Source organism: Fistularia commersonii, chromosome 7, assembly GCF_037954325.1.
Source record: "Fistularia commersonii isolate RoL2024-O1a breed Wild chromosome 7, RoL_Fcom_v1.0, whole genome shotgun sequence".
Taxonomy (NCBI): domain Eukaryota; kingdom Metazoa; phylum Chordata; class Actinopteri; order Syngnathiformes; family Fistulariidae; genus Fistularia; species Fistularia commersonii.
This window is the reverse complement of record NC_141290.1, coordinates 652,173-676,501: the sequence shown is the minus strand read 5'-3', so window position 1 is coordinate 676,501 and position 24,329 is coordinate 652,173. Positions and strand designations below refer to the sequence as shown.

General features: G+C 46.1%; 2 protein-coding genes across 3 annotated transcripts; both read left to right on the top strand.

Annotated features, from left to right (window-relative positions):
- Positions 1 to 8,277: 8,277 nt before the first annotated feature.
- Positions 8,278 to 12,353, top strand: LOC147232302 (troponin I, fast skeletal muscle-like). 2 transcript variants are annotated; one of them, XM_086149046.1, is made up of 7 exons: positions 8,278 to 8,348; positions 10,360 to 10,392; positions 10,610 to 10,646; positions 10,736 to 10,864; positions 11,033 to 11,122; positions 11,434 to 11,610; positions 11,743 to 12,353. In XM_086149046.1, exons 2-7 carry the CDS (start codon positions 10,385 to 10,387, stop codon positions 11,836 to 11,838), a joined length of 537 nt encoding a protein of 178 aa, XP_086005172.1. In that variant the 5' UTR covers positions 8,278 to 8,348; positions 10,360 to 10,384; the 3' UTR covers positions 11,839 to 12,353. The 2 variants fall into 2 exon arrangements, with proteins under 2 accessions (XP_086005172.1, XP_086005173.1); XM_086149047.1 differs by having other exon boundaries at positions 8,295 to 8,348; positions 10,357 to 10,392.
- Positions 12,354 to 14,115: 1,762 nt separating this feature from the next.
- LOC147232301 (troponin I, fast skeletal muscle-like) lies at positions 14,116 to 20,107 on the top strand. Its single transcript, XM_086149048.1, has 7 exons — positions 14,116 to 14,202; positions 17,564 to 17,597; positions 17,809 to 17,845; positions 17,925 to 18,053; positions 18,427 to 18,516; positions 18,609 to 18,785; positions 19,145 to 20,107. Exons 2-7 carry the CDS (start codon positions 17,587 to 17,589, stop codon positions 19,223 to 19,225), a joined length of 525 nt encoding a protein of 174 aa, XP_086005174.1. The 5' UTR covers positions 14,116 to 14,202; positions 17,564 to 17,586; the 3' UTR covers positions 19,226 to 20,107.
- The last annotated feature ends 4,222 nt before the right edge of the window (positions 20,108 to 24,329 follow it).

The following is a 24,329-nucleotide window of genomic DNA, read 5'->3' as shown; positions in this document are numbered from 1 at the left end:
TTGAGAAGAATCAAACATGAAGCTAACAGGAAGCCATTCTCCTCCGGTGCTGCCGTATTCACATCTACAACCACAACCGAGCTGGAGCGTCAAGAAGTTCGAGGCGTTCAGTTGTCAGAGACGTGGCCGAGCGAAGGACGGCTGAAACCCCACCGCCTCTGAACAAGACACAAGTTGAAACAAGAATGGGACAAGGGTTGGAAATGGACTCCCAATCAACTCTCAGACCTACTGGCAATTTTTAGGAGACGCCTTCTTCAAGCAGCCGTACAGGAAAAAGTCTGCATCTTTCAAGAAGACTGTTCTTTCTGCAAGACAACGCTCCGTCCCATGCATCAGCGTGGCTTCAGTGAAGGCCTGATGGAAAACTAGTGGCACGGCTGCCGTCTTCACCTGACCTAAACCCTGCTGAGAACTTTCAGGCCCTTCTTGAGCAGGACATTTCCAGTGAAGGTAAACAGTTCACCTCTCTGAGCTGTGTCTGGAAGCCCGTGGCTGCAGCTGCACAAAAACCTGATTCTGACCAACTATTTCCTCTCCCAACAGCAGCTGGCATTTCGTGGAAGTGATGAAAGTTCAGGCTCTGCTGATCCTGGCAACTCTGTTGAACTATTGCATGCTTTTACTGAGAAAGATGACAAGCTAGTTAGACATTTGGAGACATCCACTCTATTTTCTAGATTGTCAAATAGAATACAGAACGGTTTAATCGGTAGCAGTCACTAATGTCATTAGAAATGACATTAAAAAGGAGATTTCAGTCATATTACGCCTACGTCTGAAGCAGGCTGTGAGGTGAAGGAGGCATTTGTGGACTTTGAGGACGTGAAAATGGACAGATGCGGTCCTGCCATCGCTGAGTAAGTCCTGCGGGTTGGAGAAGTATAACTGACTTATGATGGGGCCGCTGTAATGGCCTCAGAACTTAAGGCCTTGCAGCTAAAATTAAAGAAAAAGTGTGCGAAGTCATGTTTATGCACTGTTACGCACACAAGCTGAACTCGGTGCTCTTGCGTTCAGCAAAGTGCATGCCTGAATGTCGCACGTTTTTTAAAACAGCTGATGGACTAGCGTGATTTTTCAGCAAGTCCACAAAGCGCACTCACTTCCTGGATGATGTTGTCAAGCAAAATGATCGCTCGCGTGATAATGACACGCTGATGATGGCAGCAGGATACGATCAGTGGCTGTCAAAAGCATCAACATGCTTTCTCCTTATGGGGTATGAGGACATTTTCAATGAAACTGACCCACTTTATGCAGCGCTGCAAAACAAAGTGATGGACATTGAATATTGTCTTGCACGTATCTGCGACATCGTTGCAGCCCTCGAGAGCATGAGACTTAAGTTTGACACTTTCTGTGACCGATTTGAGCAGAATTGCAGCGTACTGAGCCTGACAGTGGAGACAGACAGTCGATTAGATGTGAAAAAAAACATTCTGGAAAACATAAGCTGTCATATGAAGGCTAGTTTTGATCATTTTGGTGAGCTGGCTTTCCTTCGTTTGATGACGCAAAACTGCAGAGCCTGTCAAAATATGCCAAATTCTTTGACTTTGTGAAACCAAAGGTGGATCTCATGGGTCTGTATAGCTAACAAACGGTGAGGGATGAATGCAAATCTCCTGGGCAGCTTCTCCACTTTTGTCCCAGAAGGATCTCATTCAAACTGTTCCTGAGGCGATAAAGTCGCTCCGGCCGGTGGACACTGTTCCAGCTAAGACAGTATCGGTGGAGCGCTCGCTCTAAGCACGGCAAAGACTCAAAACATACAGTCAGAACAGGAGCGATCAAGGACGACTGTCTTCACTGCAGTGATTTCCACTGAGACGGAGAGACTTTTAAAACTGAAGAAAGATAAGGAAGGCTTCTACAAGCAAGTTATCGATGCTTTTCTTCAGAAGGAGCAGCACATGGACTTCTTCATAAGTAAAGATAAGATATAATAATGTTTTTTGTCTATGCAGTTTGTTTTTATTTAGTTCTCCTTCATTTAACCAGGAAAGTCCCATTGAGATTAAAAACCTCTTTTTCAAGGGAGTCCTGGAAAGAATATAGAGTATATGTAAAGAATGCTGATATGATATTTTAAACAAAACACATTAACTGCTGCCAATAAAATGGTGAATAAGCTACTCTGTAGAGTTCATATGTTTGTAAATCTGACAGTGATGACGGCAGTGCCTCAGCAGCCATGAAGCTCACCGCATGCATCCCTGGCTGATTCAATTCAGTGTTAGTTATCAGAGTGAACTTGAGTAATGACAAAAAAATGTACATAATTATTTTGTGTTGCGCAATATTGTCTTATGCGCTTATGCAAGGTATATCAACATACATTGTACATATAAAGAATGTTTGGCATTGTGTTGTGGGTAGGTCATTTTGACTTGGTCATTTTAAACAGTTCACATGCTGAAAAAGTGTGAGCACCCTGATCTAGATGGTGCAGATCATGACAAAGATGAGTCCTTGTCCCCTCAATGCTGAGGAACCTGAATAAAAGTTTGTATTTTCCCCATCTTTCTTTTCAAAATGAGAAATTGTGTAACTCAGAAAATCCACAGCATCTGATACACTGCTTAAACATCTTTAAGAAGGGTCAGAGCCGCCTGTTCTTCCTCAGGAGGCTCAGATCTTTCCACGTCTGCAGGACCATGCTGCAGATGTTTTACCACTCGGTGGTGTCCAGCGTCATCTTCTACGCTGTTGTGTGCTGGGCAGCAGGATCAAGACAGTTGACACCAACAGACTCAACAAGCTCATCAGGAGAGCTGGATCTGTCCTGGGAGTGGAGCTGGAGTCTGTTGTGCAGGTGTCAGAGAAGTTCCTCAGCATCATGGACAACGTCCATCACCCCCTGCACGGACACTGACGTCCTGTCAGAGCTCTTTCAGTCGTAGACTGATACCACCAAGGAGCTCCACTGAACGCCACAGGAGGTCTTTCCTACCTGAGGCTATCAGACTTTTTTAATTCCTCTCCCTTCAGCCACAGGGAATCTCAAAATCTTTGTGTAACCCCTGGGAAATTTAATGTTTCTTTTGCTACTTGTGATTGGGCGTGTGGCTCTGCGGCAGCTGCACCTGCAGGACATCCTGGACTGAAAACGTTCAGGTTCTTCTTGATGTAAAGTGCCGAGCGGTCAAGCACTTTACCTGCTACAGTGACTGGACTGCGGCACAGCAAAGAAAAAAAAAACGGTGACGACGCCAAAGAAGGACTTTGCCGTCGTGTTAGTTAGCTGGCTAAGCTAACTGGATCGCTAACCGCGGACGCTAATCCACGGCAGCCCAGATAGCGCTCCAGGTGACCAGGAAAAGCCTGGTAGCTCCTCTGGCCACGAGGCAAACGGCCGACTCCTCCAGTCAACAGGGTCAGGAGCTGAAATAAAGAACGCTGACATTGATTCTTCTCCAAGCTTGAGTACTTCTTTTCATTTTGCTGACTGACTGTGCTCAAAGAGGGAGAATTCGCCTCTTATTTTTCTCCTACCAACCAAATTAAAGAGCCTGTACGTTCTTCAGCGTCTATCAGGCCTGCAACTGGGGGTTTATTTTTCTTTAATTTTTCTATCTGACCACCAGCTGGTGTGTAGGTGTGGGCCCACAATTTAAAGTGTTATACAAAGGTTCATAATTTCATTTTTATTTTTTTTCTGACGCATTCTTATTTCTGTTTAATAAATTACAAGTTATTTTTGTAAAGTGCTTCGGCTATTTGTTTCCTATTTTTTTGTGATCTTGAAGAAGGGGTAAATACATTTTACCACAAAAAGGGGAATAATTATCGACCCAGGGCGCTGACCTCATAACAGGGTTAGAGAAGTGCTACATTTGTACTTAAGATCTTAAGACACTTTATAGCCTTGACTTGCTACTTTGACACTTTATAGTTTTATTTGTATTTCTTATTCTCCCCCCTTTTTTATACTGTTTATACGATTTCCTACTATTATTTATTATTGTTATGTTTTACTTGAAACTCTGGCACAACAATTTCCTTCGAGGTAAATAAAGTTATTCTTATTTTTATTATTCTTAAACTTGGGAGGAGAAAATATAAAATGTAAAACTCTATCATGCACCATCCGATATGTCTCAAGCAGCAGCCTAATGTAACAATATAATGGAAATTAAATGTAAATAAACGGCACATTTCATTCACGGAACTCGTTTCAAGCCGCAGTTGACTTTTCCGAACATACGCGTAGAACGTGAACGCACCATCAGCAGGCTATATAAACCGCTGTTGAAAACAAATGGCGCCGGCAGAAGGTAAGGAGGCCGTTGGTCCTGCAGGTCCTACCGTCATAGGAGCAGCGGGTGTTTCGGCTCGGTACTCCCTCCGCTGCTATTCCGTGTCCCATCATCTGTCCCTGGTCTGGAAATAAATGTTCTTAAAAAAAAAAGAAATCCTTAGACATCCTTAGAAATCCTCATACAATTGAAACCCGCCGAGCCACCCCCGGCGGTAGAATTTTGGTTCAGTCCGTCCTCCGTGAGCCGCTCCGTTTTCAGTTAAAAAAAAAAAAAAAAAAAAAACTTTTATAAAGCAACTTGAAACTACTTCTCCCGACACTACAATACTTTTGGCTAATACCGGAGAGACGCGCAGAACCACCGGCTCCGTTACCGGACCGTCCGCGAACACGCTAGCCGCTTAGCCGCTAGCGTTAGCACCCACTGAAACCACAGCGAGCGTCGGTTCGCTCTCAGCCAATCACAGGGCGGGCTTTTCCCTCCTTCGCTGATTAGCTGGCACGCGCTGCCAGCCTGCAACTACAACCGTTTCCCGAGAAATTTGAACGTCCTTACATTGTTTTGGGTTTAATAACAGCGGAGAAGATTCTGACATTTTTGTTTTTTCATGTGGAAAAAAAAATTGTTCCATCACATCTAATGAAAATGAAAACTTTCTTGTGCCCCCGAGGCTACATACTGAGTCTTTCCAGTGTCAATTGTTGAAGAGAAGACTCACTGTTCACACGGCTGTGTAGCCCGACTAGCATAGGAGGCACCGCAAGTGGATAGATCTTGGTAAAACAGTTTTCAAATATATATTTGGAGTAAAATTGCCTTCAGCACAGTAATTAACATCTCTTGTGATATTTTAACGTGGAAATTTATGTAATGGGGACACAAAGTGTAATTCTGATTAGCGCAATACAGCTAGCTACCAACTAGCCATAGTGCTGTGTCATTGTTAGCCCAACAAGATAGATCCAGAGACAGTGCCTCTCTCAAACTGTGCTGCTCGACGTAAAACAGGGTTGCTTTAACTATCACTTGTCACCTATTCTGAATTTCTTCCACGAATATGATAGATGGGGGGAAAAAAGGAGATGGACAATAATGCTTTTTTTGCTCATTTTTGCAAGCTAGCTTACAGCTAAAGGCTATTGTTGTGTAGCTTGATTAGCTTAACAAGATACACCTGGAAGTAAATCGATAGACGAGACCTGGGTAAAACACGGTTCTCTGATATATTTCATTATTAAAGCCAGTGTCAGCCTAAGTTATGATCCTCACATCCGATATTTTAACATGGAAATATCTGCAATGTATTTCCAGTGATAAAAGTACATTTCTGATTGTTTCTGTGAAACAGTTAGCTCCTGACAGCTCATTGGCTTACCAGTGTAGATTGATAAGCTTAAAACGGTGGTCAAGTTTGGTCCTAAAACTTGAGATATATCTATTCAATATTGCATTGACAAAGGAATGCTTGCATGGATATCTGATTTTTATAAAGGGAGTGTTTTCATCGTTTATATGCCTTCATTATCTTGCTCAAGGTGTTGGGATTTTATTTAAAAGTTACTACAAAAGTTAGAAATTTGAATCAAGAAGTTTGAAAACAGGATGCAGTTTCACAGCTTTTATTTTGGAGGGTAGATGTCCAGTGGGCCTCCTATGATGTGTTTGTAATGTCTGGTGATGTTTTCTGACCTTTAAAGTAGTTGAGTCTCCAACATCACCAAGAACTAGCCTAAAGGTCGGCAAAAAGTACTTTTGTTTGAAAAGACTGGAGTAATTAAAATATGAAAAAATAACCCCTCAAAAATACTTTCAGCTTGAAAACCCCAGGATGTGTTTTCCCCTCCTGTCCAATAATTGTTTTAAATAAAAATCTGCAAAAATGATCGAGATCTCATTTCCTGTAACTTTAGAGCCAAGCAGGGAGGATGCAGTGCACGCTGTGAGGACCTTGGTGGTACACTAAGATGCTTCTCAGAAGCATTGCCTTACAGGTGGGTCCAAAATGGACTTTATCACCAGCTGGACTGCATGATTTCAAAAGGGGAAGCTGCAGAAAGCTGTGATATCATGACCATGAAGCACTGCAACGTCATAGAAGGTAAACCAGGAACTCTCGCCCTGTGAAGGGGGGTGGCAGCTCCATCACTGTGACCAGGCGCTGACGGCAGTGACCAGACGCTCAGTCATGAAACCTACAGCAAAACTGACGGTGAAGGTAAGAACGAGGGACAGGATGATCAGGCACAGGGTCATGTCCGCCATTCACGGTCGGAGGGAGGGGGCAGGGAGAAGCCTGGCTGTTCCAACCCACCCGGTGGTACCTGCTTCCATTTATAGCCTGGGAAGTGATGTCATCAGTTCAACAGCACGTGTGTGTGTGTCCTGTGCTTTAAGGGGGGGCTGTGACATTCGATGAGACTGTGATTAGGATTATGACGTTGATCAAGAAGCCTGTCAGATCTGAGGTGGTAATGAAGGCCTTAACTTTACAAGGGGAGGATGCTGGAGTAGGGTGTGTACACCTACTTGCCATCCATCCACCTAAGTACTTTTCAGTGCACCGAAACCTTGTTGCTCACTGTGAGGTTCTGGCGCTGTCTGTGACCAGAATCCCCCCCAAGATGGACAACTTTCACCTCGCCTTTTGTCTGACCTTCAGCAATTTTCAGCCCAATTTTGTTTCTGTTTCACAAACAGCAGTTAGAAAAGGAGCAGCTGTAAGTCGGTGCAGGAAAGTTGAGTAACCGGATGCAAAGTCACAGAGGTCTTGCTCTTGCCTGTAATTCTAGTTGTTTGCTAATGCTAAAACAACAAAGCTACTACTAATGTAATTGATGCTTAAGTATCTAAAAACAAATGCCGCAAGAAGCAACATACTTTTCACATCAATGGGAGGGTTCACAGCTTCTTCCTTAAAGACATCGATTTCCTAACCTCGGCACTAATGAAGACCCCGAGAGTGAAGAAAAACAGAACAATGACGTAGATCAGGATGGCCATGTCCATCTCCGCCAGCCTGCTCCAGACAGTAGCTGTGTAAGAACATCCCATTTACAAGGCGGGCTCGGTGACCTCGCCGTGATGTCACAGACAGAGCAGCGTGGGCTCAACGCTGTCTGCTGCCAGGGACATCCATGTTTGCACTGGGGACAGTAAAGGGGAGCTTCAGGGTGAGTGTTGTTGATTTCGATGGATGCTGAGGAGATAGATGGAGGAGAGGGCCATGTGAATGTGCAGGCTGTCTGTGGAGTCAATTCTTCACAGGGTACTGTAAACCCTGCACACAGTTGAAGGGGAACCTTGACAGAAGGTTGAAGAATGATGAATTGTCTTCTCCACCCCCTGCAAGACACAGTGCCTGCACTTTCAACCAGCATGTTCCTCCATCTGTCTACATCCTAATGTCAGAGTTCCTCTGCGCTACTGTTTGTTCTGCTGCCTCTCATCACTGACGATCCTGGGCGACCTCAGCTATCAAGACCTCCCCACCCCCCACCAGGCTCCCCTACTCCCCTTTCCTAATGGCTTCCATTAGCGCGTCTTAAATGTCTAGAAACTCCACAATGACTTTTCCGTCCGTGTATCCGTCCATCCATCCCAGCTGCTGTTCCCCTGACTTTCATCGCCTCCTGCCGTGCCCCCCACCCCTCCCACCCCACCCCCAACTACCACCTTGGAGTCCAGCCCTGTTTTGATATGATTAGCTCAGCAGAGTCATTCGATCGTCATGGTCTGCCTGTTTATTATTATTTGTTTTTGCCTCCGTTTGCAGAATTCTGCCCACTTTTGCCACAGGGCTTTGTGCTTTTTTGGGACGTTGGCAGAGAATAAAGTAATCAGCAAAACAATCCAGAAGGGGTTATTTATAAGGCATGCGGGGGTTTGGGGAGGGGGGCAGGGGGTTACAGATATACTATTACAGAGGCTGCAGAGCCCATTGGTCTGTAAGAAAGTAAACTTCCATAACGAGAACGATGGGGTTTCCTCGGGCGTTTGGGAATAGGATAAATACCAAGTTCTGTGCCAAACCTTGGGCACTCCCAAATCTCACGCTCGCCTCGCTCCCGTCCTGCCGCTCCAAAGGTGAGGAACCTCTCTGTGTGCTCTTCTGACCGCAAACCTTGTGCAAACCTTGTGTTTTTGATGCAGGAGAAGGATGCAGGGCGACAGGGGTCCTGGTAGGTGACGGCCCCCGCAGGGGAGTCCTTAGCAAAGTGAAATATTTGGTTGGCGCGCTGTCGGAAGTGTAGTCTAGTTTTGGAAAGTGATAATCTCAGTGTTTATCGAGGCGTCAGAGCTGATTTAATACGTCTGACGGCTCAATGCAACTCTTGTATTCCTGGAATTCTGGATCAACAGGGACGCGAAAGCAGCCGTGGTTACAAATCACGAGAGCAGGGGCAGGTATGATAAGAAACGGTGATGAAACCTGGCTTTTGAAACGTGTTTTTCTGCTGTGTGACAAATGAAAGAGAGATTACCTAAAACAAACTGTGGAATCACAACTGGGTATATTTAGATTGGCTATGGCTCCAAACTCAAGAGGGTTTAACGTGGGAAAATTACACCCAACTTTCTGGAAAAACATTAGAAACATGAATTAAATACATTTACATCAAGAAGGAAAAGGGTAAATAAAAGTCACGGGATAAGTAATGAAAACTACTCTGAAGAAGATGGAAAAGGCGAAGGACATGACAGAATTTTCAAAAGAAATGATAGATGTCTTGTTTGTCTGTTGTCAGGGGCAACATGTAGCAGGTTTGTGAGGGTAAACAGCTTAAACACTCTGATCTGTGCAATAAAACATTGTGATGGAGTTTATTCATCTTCTATTTTGTTGCCCTTTGTGTTCTCTGAGTAACAAGCCCTAAATAGAATCAATAAGTATACTTGGTCTTTATTGGAAATGTCTCGTTCTGGTTCTCGGTGTTCCCGCGTGTGTCTGCCATAGTGATAAATACAGTCCTCGCTGTCCCTGGAAAGCTGTTTCCTTTGCTTGAAGTACTCATTATATAAATGATCTTGCTTGACGTGCACATTATACACATATTATACTCACATGGACAAAGTACTGCGATGAAGATATTTGAACCGAGTAAAGAATTCCCTGAAAACTGAGCATGTGAATGACTTGTGAGTCAGCTGCTGTGGGTCTGCTTTTTGAGGCGGAGGTTCGCGTCTTGCTTGGCAAGTGGAGTTGTAAATGTGTCCCTGGTTTGGTGTTTGGGTTGAGAACCTTCTTGGGAACTTGAAGAACACGGGTCTGCAAAAAAAAAAAACACTCACAGCTGAGTGCTGACGCCGTGACGAATGGTCTTAAGTATCTGTTTGGTTTGGGCCTCTGGCCCCCCCCCCACGAGGATCCGACTTCACGGACGCGGCCAATTTCATTCAGGCCAGGTTTTCTTTTGGGCTTTTTTTCCCCTGCCAATGTTTTTGCTGTTGCCACAGAAACTGTGTCATTGCGAACTAGAGCTGATTGGACGGGGCTTGATTGACATGTTCCACAGAGCGAGCCGTCCAAACTCTTCCACTTCCTGCAATGCAGAACCCATCTGCGATCGTAACAATCAGCGAGAAAGAGAAATGAGATGAAATTCGGTGCGTATGTGATTGTGGTTGCTTGGTCATATCAGGTGTTTTCTGACCATCTTCCAGGATTCACAACCCTGCTGACAGATGGGATAAGTCACTCCTGCTTTTAGACTGCAGGTTCAGCCTGAAGCCGCTTCGCTTCCGATCATGTTCCCCCTTATTATTTCTCAAAGTTTCCTGGCTGGTGGTCTTCACTGTGACTTCCCCCTCCAACACACACACACACACACAAACACACACACACAGATAATATCAGAACAAGATATTTCTACATACACTCCATCCTAAGCACACAACCCCCCATGCAAATGTTACCCCCTCACACACACACACACACACGTTTCCATAACATTTGTTGCCTGCCATCTATCACTCATCTGTTTGTGTATGTGTGTATGTATTTATATGTGTGTGTGTGTGTGTGTGTGTGTGTGTGTGTGTGTGTGTGTGTGTGTGTGTGTGTGTGTGTGTGTGTGTGTGTCCTTTCAATCAGCAGAGCTTGAACTCGAAGAAACGCCAAGATGTCGGAGTAAGTATTTCTGTCTGGAACCTCACACTCGCACAAACACACACATGTGATTATAGATACACACTCGGCCCGTGTCTACGTTCTCATCCTGTGCTCATGTATGCATTAAAAATGAATTTAAAAAAATCCAGGTTGATTTACTAAACAATTACATTTATTTTTTTCTATTTTGCTTATTTTTTTGTGGTAACAAGTTGCCGTTCTCCCAAACTTTCAGGAAAAAGATGTCATCGAGTCGGAAGCATCAACTGAAGGTAAGAAAAAGTTCTCCCTTGATCATTTAATATCAGTCACGTGCATTTCCATGGCGATGTCCCACCCATTGATGCCCGCCCTCCACCAGAGTCTGATGTTGTCCATTGCCAAAGTCTTGCTGGAGAAGGAGGAGGAGGAGCGGGCGTTGGAGAAGACGCGCTACATGGCCGACAGCTGCCCTCCCCTGTCTTTCCCCCGCGGCATGCAGGAGCTGCAGGTGCCCTCACCGACATCACGCCACGCTGGTTGACGGGGGCGGGGCATCCGCAGTTCCTCGCTAATCTTTAGCAAACCAATCATTCATTTCTTAAGTATCTATCAAATGCTGTTATACGTGGGATCTTTTAAGTTTTGTGACCCGTGGTTACCGGATGCCGCTTCTCAGGAGTACTGCAGGGAGATTCACCACAAGATTGATGTGATTGACGAGGAACGGTACGACCTGGAGATGAAGGTCAACAAAACCAACAAGGAGGTAAAATAGATAAAAACGTCCCGGACAGTCGGCTGTCAATCGCAGGGTCACATATAGAGACGTCCAACCATTCACCTTCTCGTTCACACCGATGGACAATTTAGAGTTCAAAGAACCTGGAGAACCCATGAAGAACATGCTAAGAACCCAGTCAGGCTCCTACGCCGAGCCAGTGACCTTCTTGTTTATGTACATCGATCGGCCTCAGCTGCAGATCAATAATTTGATAGGAAAGGGGGGTGTTTTAGTAGTTTTGTCCCATAGCGGTCGGCAGTATTCATCAGCTCCTGGGATCCACCTTTCTCCTCCAGATTGACGACCTGAAGATCAAGGTCCAGGACGTGATGGGAAAATTCAAGAAACCGGTCCTGAGGAAGGTCCGCATGTCGGCCGACGCCATGCTGAAGGCCCTGCTGGGCTCCAAGCACACCGTCAACCTGGACCTGAGGGCCAACCTCAAGCAGGTCAAGAAGGAGGTCAAGGAGGAGGTGAGGGTTCCCCTGCAAATGGAATTGTTCCTTCCAGTGGAAGGCATCTAGCAAGATCACGTCATCTGTGTCTTTGCCATCCATTTCCACCTGAAGCAGTGAGGAGTCACGTTCTGGGTGTTTGTGTTGCAGGAGAAAGAGCTGCGTGACGTAGGAGACTGGCGCAAAAACGTGGAGGACAAGTCCGGCATGGACGGCAGGAAGAAGATGTTTGAGGCCGAGGCTTGAATCTGAGGTTCTTTCTTTCCCTTCTTTGAAAAACAAACAAATCTGCAGCTTTTTTTTTCCAGCTTTCTGACATTCATAAAGCAAATGTGGGTCAATAAAACAGCCTGAACCTCACGGGTGAATGTGAGGGCTACAACACACTCCACCCATCTCCAACGTTGGGACTCCATCCAAATATAACCACAGATAGAGAATGAACATTTGTGTTTCCTTGGTGAGCATCAGGCAGTGCTGATTCTTTATTTACTTGACATTGTTAGAGTTTATCACATTTATATTTGCTTTCTGAAACTGAGACAACTAGTTTAGCACTCGCAAGATAGACCCTCCTCCAGCTTATTTAATTTTTGCACTTATTTTCTCTCCGGTTCTTTACATGCAGCATGAAAATGTGTATAAAATAGTGGAGGAGATGGAGGTGGTGCAGCAGGGTTGAACCCTCCAGCCAATTTCAAGTAGCCCATGACTTGCCCATGTAAACTGCAGATAGTTTTCAATAAATTATCCACTGTCAAGGAAGCCTGTCTGTCAGATTAATGTCCTCAAAATAAGATGTATTAGCAGTAAGCTGAAAAATATCAGTCGAAAACCACCAGCAGGGGCAGTATTACAGTCACATAGCAGGTGTGTAGCTCGTCATTTGTCTTGTTTTCACCCATGTTAAAACCTCTAAACAGGGGCTAATGATAGCCACAATGCTGCTAGGGCCCTCAGCTAGCCCTGCCCTGGGAACATTAGTGTAGACAGCATGCTGTTGTTGGATGTCGTGGTTGTCGTCACTGTTTGTCTCACAATTGGTTTATTCAGTTAGCAAGTGAGCTACCTGCTACCTCGAACTAGCTCGGAAGTAAGATGTGAGCGAGAAACCAAGGTGTTTGGTCATCAACCGTGCATTGAAATTAAATTGAAAGTAATCAAAGAAGAGCAACTTGAGGAAAAGAAGGAAAAAGGTATATCTTCCATGTGTTTGACACAATGATCACATAACATAGATCAGTAGAAAATCAAGGTTGGTGACAAGGAGAGTTTCTACCTCACTAACCTCCTGATACCTGAGCTTTTGTCAAATTAGCATATTTGTCATTCAAGCTTTTTGGGAAAAAGTACATTTCCATTCATCCAAATAAATCTGTTCTTTCTTATAAAGAATCTTCTGACCCCGCTGGCCTCAGATTATTTGGTGTGTATCTGAAATAGTTTTACATTGTGAAACCTCATCATGTCACCTCGTTTGTCCAGTATCACATCACTTAGCTAGACCAGTTTATTATCCTCACCACAGTAGACCTAGCTAGACTACTGCCATCCTCATATTTTAATTCTTAATCTCAAATTGATCTGCCATCGGCTCTTTAACAAGGAGAAGTCCTTGAAAATGTTCCTGGCGCTGAGCACGTACCGCCTACAGCCACAGGGGGCGCCAGAATCTACCCGAGAGAGAATGTACCCCTCGGGGCTTTCAATTTTGACACTGTACTGCAGTAACATTAGATTTGCTGCTTGGAGGAGGATGGAATCCGTTGCCTGAGGGGATTTTCACCGCCCACCGGCGTCCACGCTGTGAGGTGGGTCAAGTCTTTTTAATACTCTTCTCTCTCTCCATCTTTTCTTTTTTGACATTTTTTTTCTGTTTATTTTGGTCTTATGGTTTTCTTCTCTCATCCCAGGTATGAAGCCGAGATGCAGCGTGGTGTTTCCAAGACCGTGAGTTCATTTTAAGCATGTAGCTGCTCCCATTCATGTAATCATTCATTTGTTCTCAGTGTAGGCCTTAAATTGTCAGGTGTGAATGATGGAGTAAACAGTTGGATGTCTCTTTATGTGGCCCGGTGATTGACAGGTGACCCACCCAGTTTAAACCCCGCCCCTCAGCAGGGATTGGCTCACTCCCCTAATAACCAATGAATGAAAAGTGAACATATATGTGCAAATATATGTTTACAAGCATATAAAATCCAATTCTTACTAATTCCCAGTTAATTTTTAAGTTGTGTGTGTGTGTGCGTGTGCGTGTGCTTGTGCTTGTGTTTGTATGTGTGTGTACGCTAATGGTAAATGCTGACATGCCAGTGCGGTTCAATCACGTCCCCCGGTTCTGGAGCGGGCGGCAGAAGATAATACAGATAAGAATCTTAAAGGGCGGGTTATTTATAAGAAGGCGAGGCGAGGAAGGGGGCAGGTGACGCTGTACTGTATTTCATGACCTTGTCAGCCCATTGGTTTGACCGCTAATCCCCTGCCATAAAGAGAGACCAGGGGATTTAGGGGGCCCACCTCATCCTGCAATATATACCTTCTCCGTGCCGGTGGGGCCACGACTCGGACCGTGTGCCGGCGTCTGAAAGGGGTTTTCACTCTGAGGAGGTAGGAGGGCTGAGGATCTTGCCGGCTGAGGCGTTTGTTTGATCGGTACATTGGAGTTGTGTGTCCAGGGGTCGGTGCTGAAAAGTCAGATTAATTTTAGCACAGAGTCTCATCGGGTGCTGCGAACCGGTTTGATATTCAACCATTCTCGTTTATTTTTCCTCCCCATTATCTGGTCTCACTGCTTGCGCTTGCGATTTTATTTTGAAAGTTAGTTATTCAGTAGCTCGAAAGTGAAAGACATCCTCCTTTGGGCTTTCGGTGTATCATCTTCAAGAATTGTCCATTTGTGAACTTGTTTTGTGTGTCTCCTTGTTTCCTCTGGGTTTCCTGGACTCTGATCTTCACCTTCATCATTTTCCTTCCTGGATCTTGACTTTGCTCTGCATGTCTGATGTCCCCTGGGTATCTGGATAGGTTTTAAAAATAATTTGTCTTTGAACATGAAATCTTTGTTCAAGTCGTTTATTTTTACCCCCCTGCAGGGGCTCGTGTCATGTGGGGGCATTGCATGGTTAAATGCCAGTGTCCTGGAATGGGCATCTCCGAAGTAGCAGCATGTTAGCTTGTTACTAGTTAGCTGTTGCTAGTTTTTGTTTTAAATGTTACCAAAAAGCAAATTTAGCTAGAGGGTGTCCTCATATGGGGACAGTGGGGGTTCGTCTAGTGCAATGCAGAGACATCCCCGGTTATCTCCTCTGCTTGTGTTTGTCGGTGTCGCCTTTTTGTGGTTCACAGTTGTCAGGTCTCCAAGTGTCCTCAAACGACAACTTCCTGTTTTGTGCATTTGCTCTTCCTTGGATCTCCCCGATGTGTTTTTTTAATTACAGAAGAAGTCCGTTGACCCCCCCGTTTACCCTTTAGCATCTAACGTGGCTTCGTGAAGGTGTTGATGAGGTCCCAATGTCTGGGGAGCGTCCTCCTCAACAGGAATTACTGATTCCTTCGTGCCACTGTTTTACAACTGCAAACCAGAGCGTTTGTCAGTGTCTGCAGTGAGATCCTCCTGAGTCCCTTCTGACTCATGTCGATGTTGGTACTGTTCATAGTCTAAGCTAAAAGATTGAAATAATCATTCAAAACCGTTGCCTGGATCATCCTCAGACGGAGGCTCGGGGTGAGTAGTGGTTAAAAGCAGCTTTGAAGCCCCTCCCTGGAGATGTGGAGATGTACTGCCTGATGATGTCGCCGGCCGAAACGTTACACCGCTACAAGTCTTGAACTGGAAAATTGATCCGTCGGTGTTTATCCTGCTGTCAGCACCGGGCGCTGCGAGGGGACACCAGGCCTAACGTGATGCCGCCCGCCACCCCAAATCCCCTCAAAGCACCTGCAGCCGTCACGCTATATTTATCCACTTTTTAAAATAACTACATTTTAAACTTTTCAAAAGCACAAAGAAGCGGCCACTTCTTCTCTTCTGTCCCCCCGTGTTGTTTTTAAATCCATCCTTCTGGGGGCGTTTCCACCTTTTCACCTTCACAAAGTCCGCTTTGGAAACATCCGGCTTTACATTCACAAGCATTAACTGTTGTTTTTATGCAACACAATTTTCAGTTCTGACATTCTTCAAGGTCTAGTTTTTAAATGCATGCAAATGTTTACAGCAAGTTTTTAATTTGATCAGTTTTTGAGGTCATTCTTTGTAGCCTGCTGATGGGTGGAGCGGTAGATTCCAGGATTCCCCCTTGTTTATTCGGTTTATAGTTTTATTCCTGCGTACCTGTGTTTAATCCGAAGACCTCAAGGTCAGCTATATCGGACCAATGCTCTAATTTCTTCATCGTCCCGGGGATGTTCCTCTGTATCAGGTCGCCACCATCCCGTCCAGACATACACACCCAAGTAAGACAAAAAAAAAAAAAAAAATCAGGACCTAAATTTACCCCCCGGGTTCCATTCCAGCACCTTGGCTTCATGTTGACAGGCATCCCATAATACCCTTTGGAGATGCCCCGTCCGAGTGTTTACACATGGCAGGCGTTTGTCTGCGGGCCAGCTCTTGGACGTCTTTTCTTTAAAGACGAGCTGCGGGGTCTCTTTCTGCCCCCTCCTCCTCCATAATGGAGATGTTTGGAGCAGCTGTGGTTCCAGGAATAGAGCTTTAATCCAAGGTTCCATCTCTGGCAGCTTCGCCATCCCAGCCCCTCCAGGGCCCTTGGAACCTCTGCAAACCGGCAGACGCTCTTTAAGAACATTTGGTCTTCTGGCATCTTATTATTCGAACTCCTGAATCAGAAGTCAGCGTTATTATTTATGATGATTCCTCTTGGTTTTAGCAAAATTAGGAGGAGGAGGATCTCGGACTGAGAGCCACACACAAACGTTTAGCATTTCCAGCAGATTAGCTAATGTAAAAATCTTTTTTCTGCAAATTATTCTCAATTCAATTCAAATGTATTCATAATTTTGATTAGATGTCTTTGCTAATTTGCTAAATAACCATGCCAACGTGTTTTCCAGGCATGTGTTAGCCGTAGTGTTAGCATTAGCGTGTGGATAGTCACACATGAACACGTACTTCCATATATGGGCAGCTCGGTATCATTTCTCCCGTAGAATGCGTCTCCATCATTTCTGGCGTTCTGTTGTGGACGGACGAGATCACGTGGCCTCCTCTGCTCTTTCCAAGCCATCAGGAGCTTTGCTGACATACTTTTAATAGCAGCCGAATCCCCTCCATCATGGAGCCTTAGCAGATGGAGCTGGTCATTCGGGCTATGCTAGAATGTAAGCCTGGGTCTGATGTTTGGTGCCAGGATGTCAGGTATTCAAGCCTCCCCTACTGCTTTTATATCCAATGAATCATTTGGATTTAGCAAAATATTTCCCTAACTAGCATGGAAATGCTAATGGGGAGTGTTAGCTAGATGTACCAGAGCTTCGGGTGTTTTCTTTTCTCTGGCTCCTGTCGTTCTCGCCACGGCCTGAAGGTTGGTACTGCGCTGCTGGAGTCATCACATGTTACCATCGTGGAGGATCTTCATCACCCAGGCAGGAATGACTGAAAATGTCAGATGTGCTCGGTGATCGGCTGTTGCAATTTTTCTATTCAGTCATTTTATTTTTTTATTCAATGTTAGGATTTTAAAGTAGTGTGTGTTCAACCTGCCGCAGCACAGACGCAAGTATTGGGTCGGTTAAGTTTCAGCTCACGGAGCCTCCTAGTGGCCAGGGAGAAAAATGCAGTCAACAGCCAAATTAGGCAAAACACAAACAAGTATTTATTCAATAAAAAAGTGATTTTATTGATTTAATGACAAATAGGGTGTGTGTGTCACCAGTTAGCAATTCAGTCATCTGTTTTTTTTCGATCACGCATCAAACATCATTTGAGGTTTTTTATTTTTTTTTCCCCCAGAAAATAGGAGTCCTGTTGCAGCCATGGCAGACGAGTAAGTGACAACCATATCACACGTGTGTGTGTGTGTGTGTGTGTGTGTGTGTGTGTGTGTGTGTGTGTGTGTGTGTGTGTGTGTGTGTGTGTGTGTGTGTGTGTGTGTGCGTGTGCGTGTGTCACACATGTTGTGATTCACTGGGTTTGTTTTTTTAAATCTGCTGAATCCTGAATTGCTAACAGTGATCTCCTTGTGTTTGTGTGTGAAGGAAGAGACTCTCTGCTCGACGCAAACACACTCTGAAGGTGAGAGCACGCACACACACACATATTCAAACACACACATCGCAGGACCAGCAAACAGCGGAGTGCCTGTTGTCCACAGAGCTGCATGCTGGTGGTCGCCAACAACCTGCTGGAGGTCGAGGCGACAGAGAAGGCCGGCGAGAGGGAAAGGTTCCTGGCGGAGAAGTGTCCTCCTCTGCAGCTGCCGTACTCCACCGAGGAGCTAGTGGTGAGGAACCCCGTCCCTCGAGGCCACGCAACTCCTTAAAACCTGGGAACCACTTACACTTCGTGGCCATGACGTAACTGAGACTCGAGAATTGGCGTAATCTGAAGCAGTCAAACATTAGAACGTGATAACATGTGGTTCCTCGTCACCACAAAGGTCTTCCCAGGTGTGTCCTTGTCATGTGAGAAGGTGTCTTCATGGTCACCCCACCCTTCAGTTAAGGGTTTGAATATCTGAAACCCCTCACAGTCTTAGAACTGAAGAAGACTCAAGGTGACAGGAATGGATCCGGTCCAGCCGGAAAGATGAGATTTCTCTTCTGGATCCGAGAGTCTCCGGTTTGCTGAAACTTATTGTCCAATGTTCTCCACAGGAACTTTGCCAGAAGCTTCACCAGCAGATCGACATCAGCGAGGAGGAGAGGTACTGCATAGAGTTCAAGCTCAACCTGGTTCTCAGCGAGGTGCGGCACCCGTCTTTAGTCTGGCAGAATTTTGTTTGTTCTTCAAGTACAAACTGGCACCAAGAACTCCCCACCTTGTCTCCTCTTTGAAGGTCCGGGACCTCAACATCAAGATCGTGGATCTGAGGGGAAAGTTCAAGAGGCCCCGCCTGAAGAAGGTCCGCATGTCCGCCGACGCCATGCTTAAGGCCCTGCTGGGCTCCAAGCACACCGTCAACATGGACCTGAGGGCCAACCTCAAGCAGGTCAAGAAGGAGGTCAAGGAGGAGGTGAGCAGCTCCCGTTCTCAGAGGAGATCGTTGGAAGATGACTGGTGGTTGGACCACCTCCTGAATTAGGATGACAGAATACAAAAATGTTATAAAAGCATGACTTTGAGGGCAGATTTACCTTCGCAGAACCTACAGAAAGGACATTTGTATCTAGGTCCACCTCAAACAGCAGAACGTGGAGTTTGAGGACTGGTACTCTGGGTTCTTCAGTTTGGTTTCTTCATCAGAGCAGCACGTCAATGTGGATCATCTCATTTAGTTGCATTTATGTTAAACTGCAAAAAAAAAGTGGAAGAATCCAAACCGTGCTGTTGTTTCCTTCCGATGTAATCCGTGTTGTTAAACTGTCTCCGCAGGACAAGCAGCTCCGCGACGTGGGCGACTGGCGCAAGAACATCGAGGACAAGTCCGATCGCAAGAAGATGTTCGACAGCTAAACGCCGCCCGTCCGTGATTGTTCGGAATATTTTCCAGGACACAATCCAGGTCTAACGTCTGATGTCACCCAAGAGTTTTTTTCCAAAGAAGTTTCACCCCCCCTTCGCCTTGTAACTTAGCTTGTTTTTTGCAGATAAGGCATGAAAGTTGAACGTGGTTTTACCGGAAAGGCTCTGAACGGCTCTGGAAGTGCAGCAGCCTTACGAGCGATGAAGGCAGGTCTGTTTAGATGAGGCGCTAGCTTGTGGCGTTCAGTCAGGTTTGTCATTATTTATTTCATTTTTAAATTAGAAGTAAGAGATTTATTTTGTCTCATTTGACATCATTAGGAAACCGCTAACTGGTGAAGGCTCTATCTCATAGCTACAAAATAATTTGCGAGATTTAGCTTGTTGCCAGTCAACAACAGAATTAACTTCGTAGCCACGAAACACTTCCCCCTCCGTTCTGCGTCCGGGTTGGTGACCTTCTTTGGAACGATGCTCTCGGGTGGAACGTGCGTGTGCCTCATCCAGCCGCTTCAGCTCGTGTTCAAACTGTACCGTAACGCCTTTGTAGCCCGCCTGTATGTTCTGACGGCGTACCGCTCTCCGGACCGCCGTCCAGCGCCTGATTTGTCCTTCTGCATCCGGCGACGCCGAGGAGCTAACTCTGAAAACAGTCCGAGAGAAGGCTGGTGTCGCTCATCTTGCAATAATATTCCACTCTGTGAAGCTAACAGCCGGCATAGCTAATGTGATGTATTAGCCGGTCAAGCTAGCCGCCGGCATGCAGAGGCGTAACTCAGGCCGCAGTTGCTCCATCTTCATCGTCTTTTCTAAACTGATGAAATGTGATGTACTTTTCTTGTCTGCTTTCACATTAAACACCAAAAAGCTTGACGTTCCCGGTGCTCATGGTGGTTCTTAAATTCTCTCCTTCGCGCGGGCCGAGTGTCGATGGGTTTCTTTTAAAAAGCTGCCGTCGGTCGGGATTAGCACGCTAAGCTAGCCCCTAGCTCATGGAGCTAACTGAAGTTCACCCCAGAAACTGGAAGGTTACTTTTTTGCGGGTAACTTTCACCTGGTTTTCACCTTGGCCTTCACAATCTTGGAAATGTCAAAGCTCACGAGATGTTCAGATGTGTGGACTTTAGGGATGTCAGATCGTATAGAAACTCATCAGCGTACTTCTGTTGAGTTAGAGACATGGTCTTGTGGTGGAGAACATTCCTCATGCTAACAGTGGCTAATCCAAGGACGTCTCTGAATCCACACGCCATCAAAACGCTTCTGTAACCTTGCAAATGACGGTTCTCGTGTCGCGCTGCTTGTGAAACCTCATGGTGCTTTCAAGGAGCTCAGAGAACGATTCCTGATAAAGGAAGGCTGTCGTTTCTGTATCCATCTCAACAATAAAATAATAATGATCATAAAACCATTCATTCAACACCTGGCAACCCCTAAGTTGGCAGATAATTACAAAAAGCTTTAGGAAATCAAAACAAACCCCAGCTGTTTATGGGAGTAGTTTTAGTACTGCTGGTCTGTTAGACTCCCATCTGTTGGTTCATTTTAATTCAAAATTAATTACAAATTAATTATTCTGTTTTCTCTCCTTTCCTGGGCTTTGTGAAACCCATCTTCGTTTGTTGTTGTTGTTGTGGTTTGTATTTGTTGCAGTGGGTGTTTGCTCTTACCACAGCAGACCAGGTGAGTTCCATTCTGTGTGTGTGTGTGCGTGTGTGTGTGTGTGTGTGTGTGTGTGTGTTCTCATGAGAGGTCACTGAAGGTTACTCTCTCTCCTTGCAGAGCGTTGTGAGCCGTGGTCTTTTTGCTGCAGAGGTAAGAACCTCCTCTTCCTCACCGCCAAATTCACCTCCCTGTCACGATCACCTTTTCAAAACATGGTCTGCGTTATTGCAGCTTCCACGTTCTCCTGCCTGGCTTCTCCAGGCTCTCCCAAAACAGTCAGCAGGTTCATTGAGGACAAAATTCCCCATAGCTGTGTGACAGGTGACTGTTAAAGCTCCGCCCCCTAAGCAGAGTAGACATGTAGGAGTGAAGCGGTGAGATGGTCCAGTCCTCCAGGTGTTGGTTCCACAGATCCACAGCTGATTCTCTCAATGCGAGTCCGTGACCACCATTGTGGTTCCACCAGAACGACAAATACATTTTGTGAAAACACTCCGACTGATCTCAGAAGTGTGTGTGTGCGTGTGTGTGAGACGCTGAAGAACGGTGGATTCTGGACACGGTGGCCAAGCATCTCGACCTGACTCCAGCACGTGATGTGTTTCAGTCGCCATAAAAACACAACCCTGGCCTCTGCAGCGGCGTGCTCGGGTCACTTCTTGCGTCTGCTGGGATCCAATCAAATCCCTCGAACGAGTCACCAAACCCAGAAATACCCCAAACGAGCAGCTCTGCCGTTGAATGAATAATTCCAATTAACCTCGTCCCGCCGGCTCGTCTGTAACAGTTAACACTCTGCTATCACACACACACACACACACACACACCCTCGTTCCTGAGAGTTACCGCTGGTTATATTTGCCCCGTTGACAGCTGTGTCAGATCCTCAGTTCTCACCCCAACAGCTGCCTCCTCGCCTGGCAACCCCCCCTTTCTCATGCCGTTGTTTGAGGGCTATCGCCGCGGCAACAGGCAGGAAATGCCCCGACCTAAACAGGCGGGATGGCGAGAAAGGAGGCCTGCCAAGTCTTCCTCATTACCCGGAGCATCGGAGCGACGCCGGTTTCCTCACGCCTGATTTGCTACCGTGTTTCAGTCCGCTGGTGTTCGTGCACAGTTGATTTGCTAATCCTCGTGTCCGTTCACCAGGAATTAGACCGTTCTCGCCATTTGATTTTTTTTTACCGATTTCCTGTTCATTCCTCATCCCTCCTTCCCAAACTCAAACTTTTTATCATGTCTGACCTTTAAACCACTTCTGGATCATTTCCTGCTCCTTTTTTGGACTTATAATTCACTTTCCACAAACATAAAGTGGAAATTCCTGCTTATCTCCCAATTTCCTACGGGATCGATAAAGCGTTCCTAAGTCTGATTCGAATTGTGAAATTTTGACTAACTTTCTTCATACTCTGCTCAAATAAAATATGAAAAATAATTCTGCAGGATTTAATTAGATCCATCATCACAATCCTGTTCCTGGAGTGGGAGGCGGGGCTTAACCTGGACCAACCTGTCAATCACAGGGCCGCACATAATGAGATGTCCAATTCCGATCCAAACCGTGTTGACGCAAGAGATGATTTAATTTTGTGGTGCCGTGAATCGTGTTTCCATGATTCCGCAGCAGCTGCTCTTCTTCTTCCTCACCGAGACGGCTGTTAATCAGTGAAACCAGCTGCGACAAATTAAACCCCAGCGAGCTGTGCTAAAATCCATATTGGAATCATCGAATCAACCAGAAATTAAAAAAAAATGTATAAATTATTAAACTGCAACTGTCTCATTTTAGGTATGCAGATATAAAAAAAATCTTTACATATTAACTTTTTATCAGTTGGATAAACTGAATGACAGGTCAGGTCCGGCTGCAGTTCCGCCAGTCGCCACTAGATGGCGCTAAAGCTGCGAAATATATTCTATGGAAATCCTGTAATAGCAATCTTTACACATTTAAAATAATGTATATATACTTATATATGTAAATGTGTTTATTTCTGTGCTAAGAATATATGTTTTAGATTTATATATTTTGCAGGGAAAAAAATACATTTAGATTTGAGTTGGGTTTTTTTTTTTTGAAAGAAGTCTCCATTTGTGTAAATAATGAACCCCCTCACGATCTCCCCAGGTCAAAGCCTGTGACCCCGGTGTGATGGTCCTTCCCTGGGCTGACGCGTCGCAGCAGAACACCTTCAAGTTCATGGAGGTTTGGCGGATCTGGGAATAGAGACGTGGAAGACACAGGCCAGAAGGGGTCAGTGCTGACCGGGTTCCGGACGTCCATCCGGGCCCGGACCCAATCGACCCCCCGCCCCCAGAATCCAGGGCAATTAAACCAGAAAGTTTTAATGTCGTCCCGGGGGGGGGAACCGGATCCCGCCGGTGTTTTTATAGCCCGAGGTTAATCCGAGAGCCTGGTCTTTGGGCTCCAGAATCTTCTGGAAGCTTCTCTGAGGTCCAATCCGGAGGGGAAACTGCTGACACCGGAGACGGCGGGATTCCAGACCCGCTTCCAACTTTTTATTGGGGGCTAAAGCTGATCTCCGCTCTCAGACGCCGACGCCGCTGATGAGTTTTGTCCCGGAGAGGACGGTAATTACACGCTTTGACGCAGCGGCTCTGGACCGGGACCAGGACCAGAACCACAGGAGGGCCCTGGACACGGAGCCGCAAAGCATCGGGTAAAAGACGGACGGGTTTGGGACGGGGAGGAAGAAATCTCAGCCAATCAGAGCTCGCCGCGGTGATGAGCGCCGCTTCACTCTTGGTCGTGACGAGCTGTGATTGGCAGGTGACCCGCCGATAGAGACCGCAAGCTCCGCCCACATTGCCAGGTGGACGTCAGGAGGATCAAGACGCCACCTGACGGAACAAGTCGCCTCACCTGTGGTTACCCTGGCAACCGGAGACAAGCTTCCTTTTCATCCGTTCATCATCTCATCATGCAGCTCGACTGAGGGGCGGAGCTTAACACTCAGCTGTCAATCATTCGCACCTTCGATGAGCCTCCTGCCTGCCGGAGAGAAACCACGAGGAGAACCCGGACTGGAGAACACGAGGAGAACCCAGTCTTCACATCCTGAGGCTGTGGAGGAGGCGGGTCCAGCCGGAGGCCGAGGCGGCGCCCGTTGACCTCCTGGCCGAGCGATGAAGAACCAGCTGTCCGTCAAAAGGGTTCCCATGGGTTTTTAATAGAAAGGAGACCAAACTTCTTCTTCTTCTTCTTCTTCTTCTTGTTCTTCTGCCTCCAGCGCTGCTCCTGGAGGGGGGTCTCCTGGTCAGGTGCCTCCCGACTCCCTTTTATAGCGTCTGATTTGAGGCCAGGCTCCTCCTGATTTACCGCCGGAGGAGGTGATGATATTTCAGGCGCTCGCCGGCCCATTGGTCTGAGGAGGCGGCATTTCCATAAACAGGAGCTCCGTCTCCG

Bases quoted from the DNA above. Each gene is read 5' to 3' on its own strand.
- LOC147232301 (XM_086149048.1), top strand. The intron at 17,846-17,924 runs GTGAGAGCACGC...TGTTGTCCACAG, and splicing joins GACGCAAACACACTCTGAAG to AGCTGCATGCTGGTGGTCGC. The intron at 18,517-18,608 runs GTGCGGCACCCG...TCCTCTTTGAAG, and splicing joins TCAACCTGGTTCTCAGCGAG to GTCCGGGACCTCAACATCAA.
- LOC147232302 (XM_086149046.1), top strand. The intron at 10,647-10,735 runs GTAAGAAAAAGT...GCCCTCCACCAG, and splicing joins GTCGGAAGCATCAACTGAAG to AGTCTGATGTTGTCCATTGC. The intron at 11,611-11,742 runs GTGAGGGTTCCC...TTTGTGTTGCAG, and splicing joins AGAAGGAGGTCAAGGAGGAG to GAGAAAGAGCTGCGTGACGT.